The sequence below is a fragment of the Phocoena phocoena genome, chromosome 10 (genome assembly GCF_963924675.1).
Source record: "Phocoena phocoena chromosome 10, mPhoPho1.1, whole genome shotgun sequence".
NCBI lineage: Eukaryota > Metazoa > Chordata > Mammalia > Artiodactyla > Phocoenidae > Phocoena > Phocoena phocoena.
Window position 1 is genome coordinate 69,464,996 of NC_089228.1, and position 19,151 is coordinate 69,484,146.

The window sequence follows — 19,151 nt, forward strand, 5'->3', positions numbered from 1 at the left end:
TTAGTATACTAAAAAAACATTGAATTGTAGACTTTAAAGGGATAAGTTTTATGATATGTGAATTAGATCTGTTTTTAAAGTTTGAGAAAATATTTATTGAGTATCTACTGAGTGCTACGCACTGTCTAGTTGCTGGATAAGCCACTGTGATATAAGTCCCTTGTGGAGCTGATGTTCTAGTGTCAGGGGAAGACAGACAGTAATTAATTAACAAGTGAGTATATAATATGCTAAAAAGTATATAATACTCTAAGAAAAAGTAGGGTAAGGGGCAGAGTGACGGGGATAGGTATGCTGTACTAGATCAGATGGCCAGGGAAGGCCTTGTTGAGAAGGTGAGGAAGACCTGAGATGTAAGGAATTAAGTCAGTGGAGCGTTCGAGGAGACACATTTCAGACAGAGGGAACAGAGGTGAGGCTGGAGTGTGCCTGGGGAGGAGGGAGGAGGCCAGTGTGGCTGGAGAAGAGTGAATGAATGGTGGTGAGATCCTAAAAAGTGTGTGTTTGTGTGTATGTGTGTGTGTGTAGAGTGCGGTAGCAGTGGGAGCCAATTGTGTAGGGTCTTAGAGGTAAGAATTTGAATTGGATTCTGGATTTTGTGCGGAATGAAATGGGAAGCCATCGGATGTTTCTGAGCAGAGGATGGACGTAATCTGATTTAGGATTCGACAGAATTCCTCTGTCTGCCGTGGGAAGAATAACTAGTAGAGAAAAGGAGTGGGAGAGAGGTAACCAGTTAGTAGGCTACTGCAAGAATACAGGCAAGAGGTGATGGACCGGGGACTAAAAGTGTAGATGTCCAGAAGTGGTCAGATTCTGGGTTTGTTTTGAAGGAATGCCTCTAAGTCTCCTCTTGACCACTTACCCAGGTCAAGATAAGAAACTCAGGCCACCTGAACAAAAAACAGTTCTTCCTTTTAAAAGGTGTATTTCAGAAGAGTTGGAAGGACAGGGGAGATAGATTGTGGCTCATGCTCACATGTTAATAATTTTTGTCCCTATCAAACTTTCCTCCATTGACCTACCTAACATTTGTGGGTTCTTCTGAAACAAGAGGGGCTCTATCTCTTTGTACAATTTGGAGGCTCCTCCCTTTCAAGTTCCACCTCTCCTTCCTTCTCCTATTATAGGGTGTGTGGATTCTTCTCAGATGCCCTGGGAGCAGTGCCTGGTTCCCCTTGAGCAGGAGACATTCATGAGGGCTTTGGTGGGAAAATCCAGCTTTGTTCAGTGACCTCTGGACAATTGCAGTTCCCAGTTTTTCAAGCAGGGCTCTGCCATCCTCTCTCAGGCACCCACTGCAGAGTTTCACCCTGTGACCCTGAGTCCACAAAAAATCCTAATGCTGCACCCTGCGAACCCTCACAGAATCTCTGGCCATTAACCCCATGGTGCTATATTTTAAATGGTGTGCCCTGGCAACTTCTTCTCTGGTTCCTGACATACTTCTAACTCCACCCTGTGAATTTCTCTCATCCTCTGTAACTTCTAAAGTTTCCAAATCAGCCTCATTGTTTGCCCAGCTACAGCAGCCCTTTTTTCTGAGGATTCAGGCTCCTCCAGTAGAGTAGGGCAAAAGCATACACTGCTTCACAATGTCTCCATTGACCTCCTTTCCCTGTGCCTCTAGAGATCTAGAGATCATGCCTCTAAAATTCAAGAAGACCTGGGTCCACGAAGACTTGCTTAAAAGTTAATTTCCAATTCCAGTTTCACAAACATTATTTAGAGACTTCTGCAATTTAGTGAATTCATGTGACAGGCACAAGTGTGGTTCTCTGCCTGGAACATCAAATTCACTAATAAGCCTATATAGTGTATATTCTGCTGGATTATAATCACACCTCTAATCTTGGAGCGGTCTCCACTTTTTCTTCATGCTCAGTTACAAGATGGTGATTGAATCCTGAGGAGCAGTTATCCCTGAATGTAGCCCTCATGGGGCTAAGCTGCCACAAGTTCCATCTTGGAAAATGGACAAATATGCAAACAAAACCCCAACAGACAGACAGACAAAACACTGCAAACTTGACGTTGTAAAAGAATAAAAAGCCAACTAAATCTTTACTGAAGCATCTGATAAAACACCAAAAAAAAAATATTCTAGTCAAAACACAGAACAGGGAACTCTACTCAGTGCTCTGTGGTGACCTAAATGGGAAGGAAGTCTAAAAAAGAGCGGGTATATGTATATGTATAACTGATTCACTTCGCTGTACAGCAGAAACAAACACAACATTGTAAAGCAACTATACTCCAATATAATTTAATTTAAAAATTTAGCAAGACTCAAAAATCCTCTTTCCCACTTAATGCCTATGATAGCATTATAGCTGCCTCTCCCCCATCAATCTATCTCCTCGTTATCTCCAAAGACCCCAGAACTCTCTAAAAGACCTGCCTTGTGCCTTTTGTCTCTCTTTCCTTGTCCTTCCCGTTCCAGTTTCTGCTCCACTTATTTCTCTCATCAACACAACTGAAAGCCAGACTTGTTTGAATAACAAAGTCTTCTTAGAAGCCACGGAGGAGGGAGGCTATGACCATTCAGAAATTAATTTTTTGTCCCAATCCTGTTATAAAATTTATGTTTTATCATAGTGATCCTTCTGTGTTACAGAATGCAGAACTATCTCAATGGGGCAAGGACAAGAAGTACATGCTCGAAAGCTGATTCAGATGTCAATGCAGCAGGTATGTAGCAATGGACAACTACTCTTCATGCAACATTCTTGATATTATTCCTCTGGCCATCTGGTCTACTTAGGACCAACACAGTGATGGGTAAAGCATTCTACCTGTGATGCTCAATCATTATTTTTCATTTTTATTTATGTATATAGAGTCAACCTTTGATTTCCTACAAATTTTAAGCCTCCAGCTAGTTTGCTCCTGACATCCCCACAAAATACTTGTTCCATTTTCTATAGCATATGCTCCATTTTATTTTCACTAAATATTTTTTGATAATTTGGCAGCCACACTTTCTGGTTCCTAAAGGATGCAGCTCTAGCAGTCTTGGAATGTCATGTTCAATATTAATAGATAGTGCTTAAGAAGTGACAGATTGAGACAGTCAAATTTCAATTAAAGTGAGACTTTCATTTTTCATTAATGGATAGTTTCAGGCAAATAAGAAATATTTGAGGGTGTTATGTTTAAATATTGATAATGGTTTTTATTGAAAATTGCAAGCTGGATGGAATGTTGAGAACTATTTTTCATCACACCTAATAAATACATAGGTCATTAATTTTCTAGAAATGGTTGGTAGATAGCAATTTCAGCAGCAATAAGAAATTGCGCCATTTATAAAAATAAAATAAGATCTTGGTTTATTTTTAAGCTTTTGATCTCATAACGTCTGTAGCAACTGTGGTGCAGCTTTTCCCTGGGAATTAATGACTGGAGAGGGTTAATGGGCTAAAACTCTGCTTGGTTCATCAAAGTTTCAGGCTAGTCGTTAATTCTCAAGTGCGCCAAGCCTTAATCTTTACCACTTAATTAAATTCAATAATATATTGTATTTAATTTATGTATATTGAAGAAATTATATATAATTATTTTTACTCAGATCAAATAATTCACTCTATTGAGTGATTTGACAGTTTGACTTTGGGCCTTAAATAAGTTCTTTAGTTTCCACGAGTGAGAAACTTCTAAATTTGGTACAGCATTCACATTAAAACCTTCTTTGGAATATTAGCTTTTATAACTTCCATGTTCTGTCTCAAGGTAGGATAAATATTGATAATAATGGCGTTATCAAACAAACAAACAAACAAACAACAACAATAACCCATGAGTAGGTACAGCCACACTGCCACTTGAAAGATTTAGGATAAAGCTGACACGGTGGAATGCAGAGCAGGGAATCAGAGAGTAACTGGATCCACGATGACACAAACCAACCATGAAGTCCATCTTGGTCTAGACACCCCAGTTGTCTAGACCAACAAGTCCCCTTTGCTGCTTAAGCCAGTCTGAGTTCTGTTTTCTCTTGCAGTAGAAGGTGTATATACAGGCCTTACCATATATACACTAAGTTCTATGATTTGTAGCTGTATTTATCTGATCTCATTATATATCAAGATATTGTCTGGCTAATAAACTGTGTTCTTATAGAACTGTGACGGTCATGTGAAGTACATTGTTAAAGAAGCTTTTATCAAGTATTTAGATAGTGCTTAGAAAGTTTTGTGGTTTCAGGAGTATCTGGGAGGAGTGATGGCAAAGAATAAGGTTTAATATTATGGTAGCAAATGCCACCAAATGTATTTTATTGCCTCTGGTGAAATAAAATTGGTATTTTAAGTCAGGAGAAGAAAACTTAAGCATAAAATTCTCTCTCTCTGCTCATTTGGGCCTCCTCCCTCCCCTTTTAGTGTACAATGTACATCTGCATCATGCATTAACCAGACCTCCTCAAAGGTGGGAATGCTTGCTCGAATGCAAAGATCAATTTTTTTTTCCCTTTTTTCTGACGCTAGCCAGGTAACTTCTTAAAAGATTAGCATGCTTTTCCAACTCTGCAGGGAGTCATGGTGACTTGTTACTGGCTTTGTATGTGTACCTGGACTGTGTATCTTTGGTGAACCTCATGTGAAATGTCAGCATGTCATTTTGATGTATGATCCTTTGTCTCGAAAATGTATATGATTCTGCCTTTGACTTGTAACAGGCAAGACAGGTCTCAGAGCTTCTGTCTCCCAGGCTATAATCCTCAGTTTGGCTCAAATAAAATTCTCTCTTTTCTTCCTAACTTGATTGTTAATGAATTTTCGTCAACACCTCCAACTTTCATGAGGTAATGTGTATCTCTCTTTGTGACAGTGGACAACTTGGTTTCGGGGTGAGTCCCTTCTGATTTACCCTAGGCAGGACAATTTAAGTTACAAATTCCAAAATACCCATTCCCACCATTAGATGGTGCACACACTGTACTTAAACAAGTCTGGCTTCAAATTTTAACTTTTGTTCCCTTCTAAACCAGGGGTGGCAGGATACAATCATTTTGAATCCACTTGATTCCAAGTAACCAGCTTTACAACTAACAGAAAAAAGAAGATTGTACTGACATATAACAATTTCATTAAAATATATGTGCTCAAAACAGAGTATTCTTATGCCCTGAGTAAAAGTTTCAAAAAATGTGTTTGTATGTTTTGTTTTATTAAAGTCATAGCAAAAAAAGTTATAAGGAATTAATATGAAATCATTTTTGAATACAGGGTGGCTGGGTATTACTGCAGAATTGTCACCTTGGCCTAGAATTCATGGAAGAATTGCTAGAGACATTAACTACCACTGATGCCAGCAATGATACTTTCCGAGTGTGGCTAACTACCGAGCCCCACAATCGGTTTCCCATTACATTGCTTCAGGTTTGTTACTGTGAGATAAGTATCCTTTCCTTGAGAGTTATACAAATAAAGATGGCACAAATATTATTATGGAAAGATGGCAAACATAACAGGGCTTTCTGGTCCAGTAGAAGCTGCGTTGCAAAATCTTATGCCATTATCGTCAAAATCTTGACTATAATTATCAAGATTATATGGTAAAGATTCCCACAGAAGAGTTATAAGACTCAGTATTAATTTATTGGGTTTTAGCTCTGATCAATGTACGTAGCTTACAGGGTGCCCGTTTATGTACCATAAGCATATTGTTGGCCGATGTGTTGTAATTTCTATTTTATTCTTCACGGTAATTTATAGAAACAAAACTACTATTTGCTTTTTATGACAGACTTCTCTCAAATTCACTAATGAGCCACCCCAAGGCGTTCGCGCAGGTTTGAAAAGAACATTTGCTGGAATTAATCAAGACCTTCTGGATATCAGTAATTTACCCATGTGGAAGCCAATGCTTTACACTGTAGCATTTCTCCACTCCACTGTGCAGGTAACTTCTGAGAGCAGTTTGCACGTTTAGAGGATGCTAGTGATGTTATGTTTGCCTCTCTGCTCTCCTCACCTCGCTTTCTTTTTCCTTCATGGCACTTTTCCCCACCTGGCACAGGACATGCATATTTGTTTATGTATTTATGTGTCCTCCTGCCGCCACACCCCCACTTTGGCCCCTAGAGTATAAGATTCTCCAGGGCAATGACTTTGTTCTTTTGTAACTGCTGGGTCTCCCCCTGTGACAGCAGCAGCTGGGGCATTGCCAGAGCTCAATAAATATTTGTGGGATGAACAAACGGATTACTGTGATAGGAGCTTGGTCTTGAACGTGCCTGTGCTGGCCAGGAATGTTATGTACACCATCTCATGTAATACTAACAGCCACCTTTCAAGGTAGGATTTATCACCATCTTACAAGTGAGGAAATTGAGACTCAGAGAGGTTAAGTTCCTCTCTAAACAGTAGATCTAGGAGTCAAGCCCCACGCTGTCTGCCCTGGATACAAGTATGTTTCAACCCTCCTCCCACCGGTGACAGAAGTGGTGGTGTTGGGAAGAGGAGTCACAAGGGTCACCTGTCTTCTTCACGTTGTTTGTTCTTTGCTTTTACTGTGTACTTATATAGTCATTTAATAATTTTATGGCTGCCCAGCAACATCTCTATGGGATTATTTTCGTTTTGTTATTGCTTTGTTCTATATTTGAATTTTGTATTTTGTTCTGTATTTGAAAGCTGTATAATTTTAATGTACTTGATTCACTCCTTGATTTCACAGAGAGATAAAGGGACTCCTTTAACTCTTTCCTACATTTCTTCTTTCCCTGAGGTTGGAGTGAGGACAAAATGAATCAACTGGTTTAAACCAGGAGTCATGGTTCAGCTGTGCACAGCAGCCGGCAGAGCTTGGCCTCATCTCTACCCACCCTGCCCAAAGGTGGAGGGGAATTTGGTGCCCACCCCAGAAAATACTGGGCGTGTTTACCCATAGGTTCCTTGGCTCCACCACTTTACCAGGTTTCATGCTGCCCAACAGAGAGGGCTGTTTAGAGGGGACAGCTGGTGTTTATCTGTCCCCCAACTCTGAGAGACTTAAAATCAGGTTAAACGCTTAGCGGCTGGTTATTTTTGCTAAGTTCCATTGTGGCCTTTGGATTGATTGTAAAGTACAGCTTTCAAGTCACTGAAGCTGATTTCATATGTTCTTATCTGGGAATTGTTGGGTTTGCTAGGCCTTATCACACTCTAATACAAATATTGCTTTAAACTCTGTTATTTAAAGCCCAATTTACAAATAATAAATTTTATGATTCTTTTCCTAGTAGTGATGATTCAACTCTTCCACTGTGCTTATCACAGACAGATGACTGGGGGGTATTTTCCATATGGTCAACATGGCAATCTGTGTTTTTAGTGGCCATTATCCAAGGGTTAAAAAGAAGAACAGGACCATGGGCCAGTCATGGGGCCGAAGTGTGCTTGCACTTAAAGTGGCTTGTATTTGGGTTAAAACAGAAAAAAATCTCCACTGCTAAGGCCGTGAAGCTAACAGCGGCATGTCTATGAAAAAAAAAAGGTTGCGAAGATCTCTTAAAATCCAATCATAGTGTGTTAGAAAGAGCACTTCACGGAGAGTCAGGAAGCCTGGATTTTAGACTTGTTGTGACATCAATTAGCTACGTAAGGTTGGTCAAGTTATGTCCCTCTCGAGGCTTCTGTTTCCCCATCTGTGTGTTTAGAGGCAGAAGGAGGTGATCTTTCAAGACTTTTCCCATTTCTAACATTCTGTTGTCCAGTTCTATGACTATACAAGGAGTGCAGATAATTCAAGCATTTTTCCCTCGGTTCTAGTTTTATCAGTTTCAGAAATGTTTACTGTGATATTGCCTAAACATATTCTTTTCTTGGTTAGGATAAAGCCAGCTTGATAGAAAAATCTGGAATTCTTTAGGAGCTTGTGGTCCTGGGTCAGCACCATCTGCATCACCTGGGGACGTGTAAGAGATGGATTTCAGGCCCCGCCCAGACCCACTGAATCAGATTCTGCATTGTAATAAGATGCCCGAGTGATTCGTGTACACATTAGAGTTTAACACGCAACTGTTACAGGAAGGACTGTTCTGAATAGACAGATTGTGGCTTATATTTTTCTAGTGTTGGATATAATAGTCAAGTACCAGATTTTCTTTTTTTAACATCTTCATTGGAGTATAATTGCTTTACAATGGTGTGTTAGTTTCTGCTGTATAACAAAGTGAATCAGCTATACATATACATATATCCCCACATCTCCCTCTTGCGTCTCCCCCCACCCCATCCCACCCCTCTAGGTGGACACAAAGCACCGAGCTGATCTCCCTGTGCTATGCAGCTGCTTCCCACTAGCTATCTATTTTACATTTGGAGTGTATATATGTCCATGCCACCCTCTCACTTTGTCCCAGCTTACCCTTCCCCCTCCCAGTGTCCTCAAGTCCATTCTCTATGTCTGCGTCTTTATCCCTGTCCTGCCCATAGGTTCTTCAGAACTTTCCTTTTTTTTTTTTTTTAGAGTCCATATATATGTGTTAGCATACAGTATTTATTTTTCTCTTTCTGACTTACTTCACTCTGTATGACAGTCTCTAGGTCCATCCACCTCACTATAAATAACTCAATTTCGTTTCTTTATATGGCTAATATTCCATTGTATATACGTGCCAGCTCTTCTTTATCCATTCATATGTTGTTGGACACTTAGGTTGCTTCCACGTCCTGGCTATTGTAAATAGAGCTGCAATGAACATTGTGGTACATGTCTGTTTTTGAATTATGATTTTCTCAGGGTATATGCCCAGTAGTGGGATTGCCGGGTCGTATGGTAGTTCTATTTTTAGTTTTTTAAAGGAAGCTCCATACTGTTCTCCATAGTGGCTGTATCAATTTACATTCCCACCAACAGTGCAAGAGGGTTCCCTTTTCTCCACATCCTCTCCAGCATTTATTGTTTGTAGATTTTTTGATGATGGCCATTCTGACCGGTGTGAGGTGATATCTCATTGAAGTTTTTATTTGCATTTCTCTAATGATTAGTGATGTTGAGCATCCTTTCATGTGTTTGTTGGCAATCTGTATATCTTCTTGGGAGAAATGTCTGTTTAGGTCTTCTGCCCATTTCTGGATTGGGTTGTTTGTTTTTTTGATATTGAGCTGCCTGAGCTGCTTGTATATTTTAGAGATTAATCCTTGGTCAGTTGCTTCATTTGCAAATATTTTCTCCCATTCTGAGGCTTGTCTTTTCTTCTTGTTTATGGTTTCCTTTGCTGTGCAAAAGCTTGTAAGTTTCATTAGGTCCCATTTGTTTATTTTTGTTTTTATTTCCATTTCTCTAGGAGATGAGTCAAAAAGGATCTTGCTGTGACTTATGTCATAGAGTGTCTGCCTATGTTTTCCTCTAAGAGTTTTATAGTGTCTGACCTTACATTTAGGTCTTTAATCCATTTTGAGTTTATTTTTGTGTACGGTGTTAGGAAGTGTTTTAATTTAATTCTTTTGCATGTAGCTGTCCAGTTTTCCCAGCACCACTTATTGAAGAGACTGTCTTTTCTCCATTGTTTATTCTTGCCTCATTTATCAAAGATAAGGTGGGTTTATCTCTGGGTTTTTTATCCTGTTCCATTGATCTATATTTCTATTTTTGTGCCAGTACCATACTGTCTTGATTACTGTAGCTTTGTAGTATAGTCTGAAGTCAGGGAGCCTGATTCCTCCAGCTCTGTTTTTCTTTCTCAAGATTGCTTTGGCTATTCGGGGTCTTTTGTGTTTCCATTCAAATTGTGAAATTCTTTGTTTTAGTTCTGTGAAAAATGCCATTGGTAGGTTGATAGGGATTGCATTGAATCTGTAGATTGCTTTGGGTAGTAGAGTCATTTTCACAGTGTTGATTCTTCCAATCCAGGAACATGGTATATCTCTCCATCTGTTTGTAGCATCTAATTTCTTTCATCAGTGTCTTATAGTTTTCTGCATACAAGTCTTTTCGATGAATTGATTCCTCCAAATTTACCTGGATATCCCTTGCTTTATACAAACACGATGTATATACTTTTGTCCATGCAGAGACTGAAAAAAAGAAGAAGGAATTGGTTTATGTCACATAATATGAAGCTTCTGGGCTGGGGAGAGTGTTGCCGAAACTCGGGCCCTGTTCACCCTTGCTGAGTAGAAATGCGGAGATAGAGTTTTGGGTGAAGTAGAAAAGAATAGCTCTATTGCTTTGTCAGGCAGAGGGGACCACAGCAGGCTAATGCCCTCAAAGCTGTGTGTACCACCCTGGAGTGGGTAGTGAGGAGTCTTATAGTGTTCGAGGAACAGGGCATGGTCAGCTCGTGCACATTCTTCTGATTGGTTGGTTGGTGGTGAGGTAGGTAATTGGGAGTCAGCATCATCAATCGTTTGGTTCCAGCTGGTCTGGGGTCTATGTGCTTGTGGGCAACATACAGTTAACTTCTTCCACCTGGTGGGGGTTTCAGTATCTATAAGACAGCTCAAAGGACATGGCTCAGAATATTATCTATAGTCCTTGAGGAAGAAATAAAGGTCCTTGACTTTGTTTAACAACTAAAGTATTATTATTTGGTCTTGTTTTTTCTTTTCTTTTTGTATTTTCTCACCTCTCTGATTAAATTTATTCTTTGACTGAAGTTTTTCTACAGACAATAGGCAGGCGGAGGACATAGGTGGGGGGTTCTATCCTGGGAAGGCCTCAGAGGTTCCTGCTCGGTTACAAGGGGTTCATGCTGGAATCCATAACACATGAGAATGCAGGAGCGAGTGGTAAAATAACCATCCCCTGCCTGCCCTCCAATGTGTTTCTCTTGCTGAATCAAAGTTTGGCATCATGCCATCAACTCACTCCAGCTCAAGAGCATCACGTGTTATGTGGACCCTACTCTTGTTGCAGAGGACAAAATGAGCATCCCTCCTCTCCTATAAGAAGGGGAAGTAGATTTGGCTGGTCAAGGACAATCTTGGGCAGAAGAGTGGTGGAAGGTGTCTTGGGATGGGAGCAGGATTACCCAGTAGAAGGGGGTGCGCTGCCATGGCAACCTGCATAGTTGCACCAGCCACTTCTGCACTAAGCTCTGCTTGCTTCCTACTCCCCCCTTGCTTCCCTCCCCTCTCCTCCAGGAGCTCGACCTCCACGTTGGCCAGGAGGTTACTGTAGCAGCGGCCGCTCTTGCTGCAGTCGGCTGATGTCTCTGCCTCGGCCAGGCAGCCCTCCTGCCCTCCCCGTGGGAACCTTTCATCCCCAGCACCATGGGGCATGCCTCCGCTTATTTGGCCACTACTTCTGAGAACATTTCCCGCATCCTCTTTTATTTATTATTTATGGCTGTGTTGGGTCTTCGCTGCTGCGTGCGGGCCTCTCACTGCAGCAGCTTCTATTGTTGCTGAGCACGGGCTCTAGGCGCGTGGGTTTCAGCAGCTGTGGCACATGGGCTCAGTAGTTGTGGCTCACGGGCTCTAGAGCGCAGGCTCAGTAATTGTGGCTCATGGGCCCAGTTGCTCTGCGGCATGCGTGATCCTCCCAGACCAGGGCTCGAACCCATGTCCCCTGCATTGGCAGGTGGGTTCTCAACCACTGCACCACCAGAGAAGTCCTCCCGCATCCTCTTGAAGATGACTCTAGGGGGAAACTTCCCTCTGGCCTCAATATTCTCTCTCTACATCTTGCCAGAAAGTCCAGTGTAGCACTGTTCTGGCCTTCAGAGCAAGCCCACACTCACCCTTCAGGATTTTAATTTTAAATATACCTTCCTCCAAAGTTTTGGTCTTCTGAAATTCAACAGTTTTTCAACAATTCCATTTGTAGTCTCCTCCCAATACCTCCTGCAGGTCACAATAATGTTTCCTGTTTTGTTCCTATTGATAGTCAATATACTGCCCCTTGTAGTGCAGTACATTGGACCCGTGAGCAACTTAAGCAGTGGTCCTCAGCCATTGCCTGGGCCTCAGAATCCCCTGGAGGAGGCATCGGCGTGAAGAGCTCAGACCTTTTAAAAACTTCCCAAGTGATTCTAATATGCAGTGAGAGTGGAGAATAATTCCCAAAGAGCCACTGCCCTTAAGGGAGGAGTCTTTAGTCATTTTTATGACCTTTTCATGGTTTGGATATTTCTCCCCCTCACCTTGGCTCACCCACATTGAAGCCCACATTTGGGACTTTTCTTATGGCTTATACACAGCTTTGTGAGGTTTACTGCAAGAATCTTTGATTAGGAGTTCTAAGGGCCTGCACTGGCAGTTGCAAACTCGGAAATTTTACCACGGCTCTTAAAATATTTGTTTAATATTTAGTAAAAATGGCCATATCTATGGGGCTCAGAGAGTACCACTGTTAACAGTTCCTCATTCAGAAAAGTGTTTACTTCTTTGACATATATATATATATATATATATATTTTTTTTTTTTTTTTTTTGCGGTACACGGGCCTCTCACCACTGTGGCCTCTCCCATGGCGGAGCACAGGCTCCGGATGCACAGGCTTAGCGGCCATGGCTCACGGGCCCATCCGCTCCGCGGCATGTGGGATCTTCCCAGACCGGGGCACGAACCGTGTCCCCTGCATCGGCCGGCAGACTCCAAACCACTGCGCCACCAGGGAAGCCCCTCTGACATATTTTTTAGGTTTAAGCCTTGACAAACACTCCCTTCAAATTTAATACTGTTTATAACAGTTTTCTCTTTGGGGAGGTGTGATTATAAAGTTCTTAGTGCAAATCTCTTCAAATTAATTACAGTAACATGATACAGATTTTTAAGAAGATCTTTTACACGTACCTCTGTAGTGTTTCCCAGTGGTTCTGACCATTTCTGTTAATTATTTTTACCTATTCAAGTTTCCCTTATATTGTCTAGTATAGATTGCATTTTTCATCTTATGCTAACTCCAGTTATTAAATAAATAGGTGTGATGCTCCACAGAGAGCTTTGTTTTAAAGCTGGGACTGAAGTGAATCTGCGCTGGACTGGGAGGCGGGGGATCATTGGACTGAGGTAGATTCTAACATAAAACTGGAAATAGCTTTGACATCATTAAAATGATGACTCCATTGAACAGCCTCTCTTCGGTGTTCTAAGGAGTATTCCAAGTTTTCCATATTTCACTAGTAGTTGTGTTTTATATATTCTTTGGAATAAAAAGAAGGAAGCTTATTGGTTCAGTCTAGCAGGGAGTAGACTAGTCTTCCTAAAATCATCATCTCCAACTTAATAATGGATAATAACCCCCTTCTGTTGAGTCAGGTTTTAGCTCTTTCTCCTAACATCAAATCTGTCTATGTTTCATCCCTGAATCATCACGTGGGGATGTAGTTCCAGCTACTCACCAGAGGTTGTCCTCTGCTGCAGTGGCACAGTCCTGCAGCCTCCTTCTGGCTGAATCGTGAACTTTGCATTCCTGTCTTTGCTCCTGACCTTTGCTAAGTCTGGGATTCTTTTCTCCCTTCTTTTCAAAGACCAGCTTCAGTTTCATTCTTCCCAGGAGCTCTTGATTGAATGTCTTCTTCAAGCTTATCACCTGTGAAATTTTGACAGTTAATTATATTTAGTACCCTGTTGTCCTTTCCTGTTTTGTCTTATTTTCTCAACTAGATTAAAACTTCTTGAAAATGCACTGATTCTAATATTTTTCTATTATTGGACTCATCCTAATATTTTTCTAAACATAAGACTCATCCTATAGTTTCAAAAATACTAATTGGATTGGAGAGATTCAATATGCCAAATATTCCAAATTCTAGCAAAGTCCTCTGTTTTTGAGCTTCCAAATGAGGTCTTAGGTCCCAGTGGTTTGAGTCTACCCTGATATTATTCCAAGATGATACTTAGGGGTTGTTTTTTTCTTTATTGTCACTTACAGGGGTCAGTGAGTAAAAAAAAAAAAAAAATAGCAAGAAAGTGAAATGACCTCATTTGTGAAAGAAAAGACACCACATTTTGTCTTTTTTTCTAAAAGGAGTTAAACAGTTTATGACTTTAGTGAACCAACCTAAAAACTGAACATTTTAAATAAAAATTGATAGTAAGTAACATAAAATGAAGCAAACCTCAGCATTAGGGCAATTTTCAAAGATCACATTTTAAGGAGCAACTGAATTGCAATTGCTCAGTGCATGTAAACGGGAGTGTTTCCACAGAGCCAATTTAAGCAGCTTCAGTAATTGGAAAGAAAGAATTGTTGTTCATTCAGTCTCCTACTAATTGAACAGTAAATTTTAAAAACTAAGTCAAAACAGGTAAAACTGTTTTAGAGTTGATTCTCTTTTTTGAAAAAATGGGAAAACATTTGTGTTTGGTTCGTAAGTGGTTAGCATTCTTCTCTTTGAAAGCCCTCAAGGTGGAAGAAATCCCAGAGCCTCAAGTGTTAGCTGAACGCATTTTCGTGTTAGTACCCCATAGACCCTCCAGGCACCCCTTGCTCCTAGAGCAACCTGGAGGAGGTTCACCATAGTGCTTCTTGGGACCCATGCAAGAAATTCAAAACCACACGTCAGCTTCCTAATTGACCCTCCGGAGAGTGAGAGAGGGTGCCTTTCATGCTGATAATAATCAACTCACATGTTTGTTCATTAGACAACCATGATCCTTCTCCCGAGGCGCAGGTACAAAAGGGGAGACAAAAATGGGAGATATGTCTCCTCCTGTCAAGGCCTCCTCCCAACCCCGTGGCTCCTCCTAATCTTCTCTGTGTTCAAGGTGGAAGATGGTTCTTCACAGCTCCTGAGTTTACGAACCTCTCTGGTTTAAGCTCTGACTAGGACAAACTCTGAATACCTGTTCTGAACTCTAAGTCCAAATTCCTGGGAGAAGGGATACTGTTGGCTCTTCTTAGGCTGATTGCTCACCTTTGGTCTAATTAGCTAAGGAGTGGGAAGTCACGCCATGCAAATGTCCAACACCTGACAGCCTAACCTAAAGAAGAACAGCTCTAGAAATAACGCTAGTAGTTGACATTTCTTGTTGTTGTTGTTTTTGGTTTTTTGCGGTACGCGGACCTCTCGCTGTTGTGGCCTCTCCCGTTGCGGAGCACAGGATCCGGACGCGCAGGCTCAGCGGCCGTGGCTCACGGGCCCAGCCGCTCCGCGGCATGTGGGATCTTCCCAGACCGGGGCACGAACCCGTGTCCCCTGCATCGGCAGGCGGACTCTCAACCACTGCGCCACCAGGGAAGCCCAGTAGTTGACATTTTTAAGGGTTGTTTGCCCTCAGTCTGACCTCCCAGGGTGGACATCTGGACCCAAATTAATTTTGATGTTTTATTTAATATCTTAAAAGAGGACTTCCTGGTGGCACAGTGGTTAAAAATCTGCCTGCAAATACAGGGGACATGGGTTCGAGCCCTGGTCCAGGAAGATCCCACATGCCGTGGAGCAACGAAGCCCATGCGCCACAACTACTGAGCCTGTGCTCTAGAGCCCAAGCTCTGCAACAAGAGAAGCCACCACAATGAAAAGCCCGTGTACTGCAAGGAAGAAGAGTAGTCCCTGCTCAACGCAACTAGAGGAAGACTGCTTGGAGAAATGAAGACTCAACGCAGCCAAAAATAAATAAAATAAATTTATATAAAAAAGTCTTAAAAGCATATCCTAAAAAAATCAGTAATTAAAGCTTCTCAGTATCTCAATTTCTTTTCTGACTTGTCCATGAATTTGTCCAAACTGCAATTCATTTAGATTCCTTTAAATGGTAGTGTTATTCAAGATCTAAAGCATGGAACAGCTGCAAGAAGAAGTATTGGGATGGCTTGTGAAAACAGTGTGTGGTGCGTGTGTGTGTGTGTGTTTGTGTGTGTGTGTGTTGGGTTAGGGAAGGCAAAAGAGAGAAAAGTTAGTATACATTTAGAGGTAGAGAAGTAGAATTACATCTTCCCATAGATGTATTAGAATTCTACTCTCCATATGGAGAGGCACCAGGGTCAAAGTTCTGGGAGCTAACCTGAATAAATAATTGGACCTTTCTTAGAGAGACTGATTGTGTGCTGAGGCAGGGCAAGCTGATGGTATGGTAATGTTTGAATTAATCCGTGTTGTGTACTAGGTGATGACGGCCTGGAAATATCAGTTCTAACACTCACATACCTTTAAAATGGTCTCCAGAATATCAAAGCAATTGAGTCATTTGGCCTGAGCCTCATTTGATTATTTATGAGTAATTTGGTGATTTGAAACAGCCGCTGTTTCACAGGAGCGACAAATGAAGGCAATATGAATGTTTTAAGAGAGAGAGATGTCATGTTTTACCATAGAAAATGTTTAGTTTGCAAAATCTGAAACTGCAAGATTACAAAGTGAAACTAGCAGGAAGTCTAAATGCCCTTGAGTGCTTAAGTCATTCACCTTAAAAAACTGAAATTCAAACCCTTGCATTTAACATTTGAAACTTTCAACAGTCCAGTTTAGAATAAATTAATTCATTCAACAGATTTTTATTGAGCACCTACTGCACTTTTTGAGTTGACAATGGAGACCTACACTTTTTAAACCCAAGAACTCCAATTTGGCAAATATTTGGAGATTTGCTCTTGAAAGCCTTCTAGAGCCAAGGAGTAATATCTCTATTTGTTACTGTATCCAAAATCATATACTGTTCTTTTATGATGTCAACTTATTTCAATATCATGCCTTAATTTTACTGTACTTTATGTTTTAATAATAAAAACAGGTATCAGCTGCAATACAATTTAAAACTCTTGCTCAATTACTTTTCTCTGTTGTTTTTAAGGAGCGACGCAAATTTGGTCCCTTAGGATGGAATATTCCTTATGAATTCAATTCTGCTGACTTTTCAGCCAGCGTTCAGTTTATTCAGAATCACCTTGATGAATGCGATATTAAGAAAGTGAGTGAAATTGTTTCTTTTTTCTGTCTTCATTGCCATCCTTAAATCAAAGTTCTACAGACATTCCCAGTCTGGGATATGCAGTGGCTCTGCTGAGGTTCCCCCCAGCTCTCCCAAAGGAGACCAATCATTCCAATCACCTGTTTACTGGTCCAGCCATTTCCACTCACACCCCTACTGCCCATAGGAGCACACTGGGACTCTCCATCTCACACTTGTGTCCCCCTCCACCCAATCTCTCTCTTTCCTGAGGACATGCACAACAGAGGCAGAGCCCTGACAAAGGAACTCATTGTGTTGAGAAACACCACAGCCTTCTTCATGTCACATCCAAGTGCCACAGTGTACTTCAAGAGAATATATACCTTAAATCAGACTTTTCTTCCTTTATCTCACTCATGCTTCCTCAGAATCCTCAGAAATGAGAATATCTCCCAGCCCATGTAAAAGTTCTTTTGTACCTTAAGTCACATCTTAACAGACACTTAAGCTTATGCAGATAAATAGCAATGATTTGAATAATGGTCACTGATCCTTGTGTAACACTTCACAGTTTTCAAAGTGCTCGCATGTGCAGGGTCTCGTTTTTATTTTCACAACTCAGTGAGGTAGATACCCAAGGTGTTACTATGATCCCCATTTTACTGATGACGTACTAGACAAGAGAAGACAAGGGACTTCCTCAAGGTCACCGAGCGAAGAACACAAACCCAGTTGTCCTTTCACACAAGTGTTGCAAGGAGTTGGAAATCTGTTTTTTCCATGATCTTGAGGAATTTTATGAGCCTCTCAGAGCCTGTTTCCTCATCTATAAAATGGCCATGGTTTTCTTGAGGAATAAATGGGCTAGCATTTGTGAAAGCACAGTGTATGGTACATAATCAGGGCTCAATAAATACAAGTTTCCTGTCGTCTCTCCCTCTTTTCCTTCTCATAGTATATCTCAAAGATAATCATACCTTCTGCAGTATCAGTATGATGACAGTGAGCCATGATGAATTATTTCCGGGTAGGGGGGACATCTAGAATCAAACCATAATTTTTCTTAGAAATTACAAAGGGATGTTAAATTGAGTAGGACATTTTGATGAAAAATTGTATCATATGGGTTCGTATTCTGGGACTGTTTATCATTTTGGTATATACAAATGACAGTTACCTTGAAATAGTTGCTTTGAAAGGCAATGAAGCTGAAAAATAAAATTTTGACCAAGAGAAATTAAATAAAAATTAAGCATCCTTACTTCTCCTACCCCAAATGTATTGAAGCATCTTTTAAAATAAAAAAACTATTACTATCTGAAATGTATTGCTAGTGTAAGATTGCTATGGAAATTGATAAATATTTTGATGTAGTCATAGCTCACATAATGAAACAGGAAAGGATTGCACTGTAGAAAAATCTTGTGAATAATGTTCTAGTTGTTCTTATACTGTTTCAGAAAATATATTACTAAGAAAGCATATTAGAGCATTGATTACTTGATTTTTCTCCTTTCTTCACTAAACGTGACTTTTTTCTTCTCTAACAGCTTGGCATTACTGTAATGAGTATTACAGACAATTACATCCACAGATTGAAAAATAGTCTTCTTTTCCCCCTATTTTAAATAATCAATGAGCAATATATTCACCAACGTTCAGTACTGTAGATTTTTCTTTGGTGAACAAACCATAGCCGTTCCAGTCATGTAAGAGCAAAAGAGTTATTAATATAAGATAATGAGTAATTTTAAATGCAGTCTAGCTAGTGCTTCCTTTTCCAGACCTTTCTTTTAGAGGAAGATCCAAAATGTTTAGAACTATTTGTTTGGGTTGACAATGAAAAATCCTTTTCTGTTTTTAATAAAGGGCGTGTCGTGGAGTACTGTTCGGTACATGATCGGAGAAGTACAGTATGGGGGCAGAGTCACGGATGACTTTGATAAACGTCTGCTTAATTGCTTCGCTAGAGTAAGTCAGTTTAGAAAAAAAAAAAAGCATGGATGTACATCTCATTGCACCTTCCTATTAAACAAGAATATTTTTTGTTTGTAGCAGGTAAGCCAAACTTAAAAGGAAAAAAAATATAGAGCAGAGCTGCTGAAAAGAATCAGCCAACCAAACCAAACCAAACCCAACCAAACCAACTAACAATCTACTTGTGGTCCAGGACAGAGCAAAGGTCAACTCTCAATGGTCTATGGATCTTCTCCTGTATAGATTAGCTGCTCATGTCCACGGTCTCTCCCCACTTCCCCTCCTATAAAAATACTGGACATAATACCTCTGCCTTTTCCTCTGATTGCAAGGCTTCAGGGCGATTTGAAGCCCCAAGATAAGTGATTGGAGAATGAACCAAAATTTGAGTTTTCTCATCTCTTTCC

General features: G+C 40.6%; 1 protein-coding gene across 1 annotated transcript in view; it reads left to right on the forward strand.

The window, feature by feature from the left end:
* Window positions 1–19,151, forward strand: part of DNAH8 (dynein axonemal heavy chain 8) — a 322,160-nt gene that overhangs the window by 258,927 nt on the left and 44,082 nt on the right. The window contains exons 82-86 of the mRNA XM_065885438.1: window positions 2,618–2,691; window positions 5,229–5,381; window positions 5,749–5,904; window positions 16,669–16,785; window positions 18,637–18,738. Of these exons, the coding sequence (XP_065741510.1) occupies window positions 2,618–2,691; window positions 5,229–5,381; window positions 5,749–5,904; window positions 16,669–16,785; window positions 18,637–18,738 (602 nt within the window). The remainder of the gene's footprint in view (window positions 1–2,617; window positions 2,692–5,228; window positions 5,382–5,748; window positions 5,905–16,668; window positions 16,786–18,636; window positions 18,739–19,151) is intronic.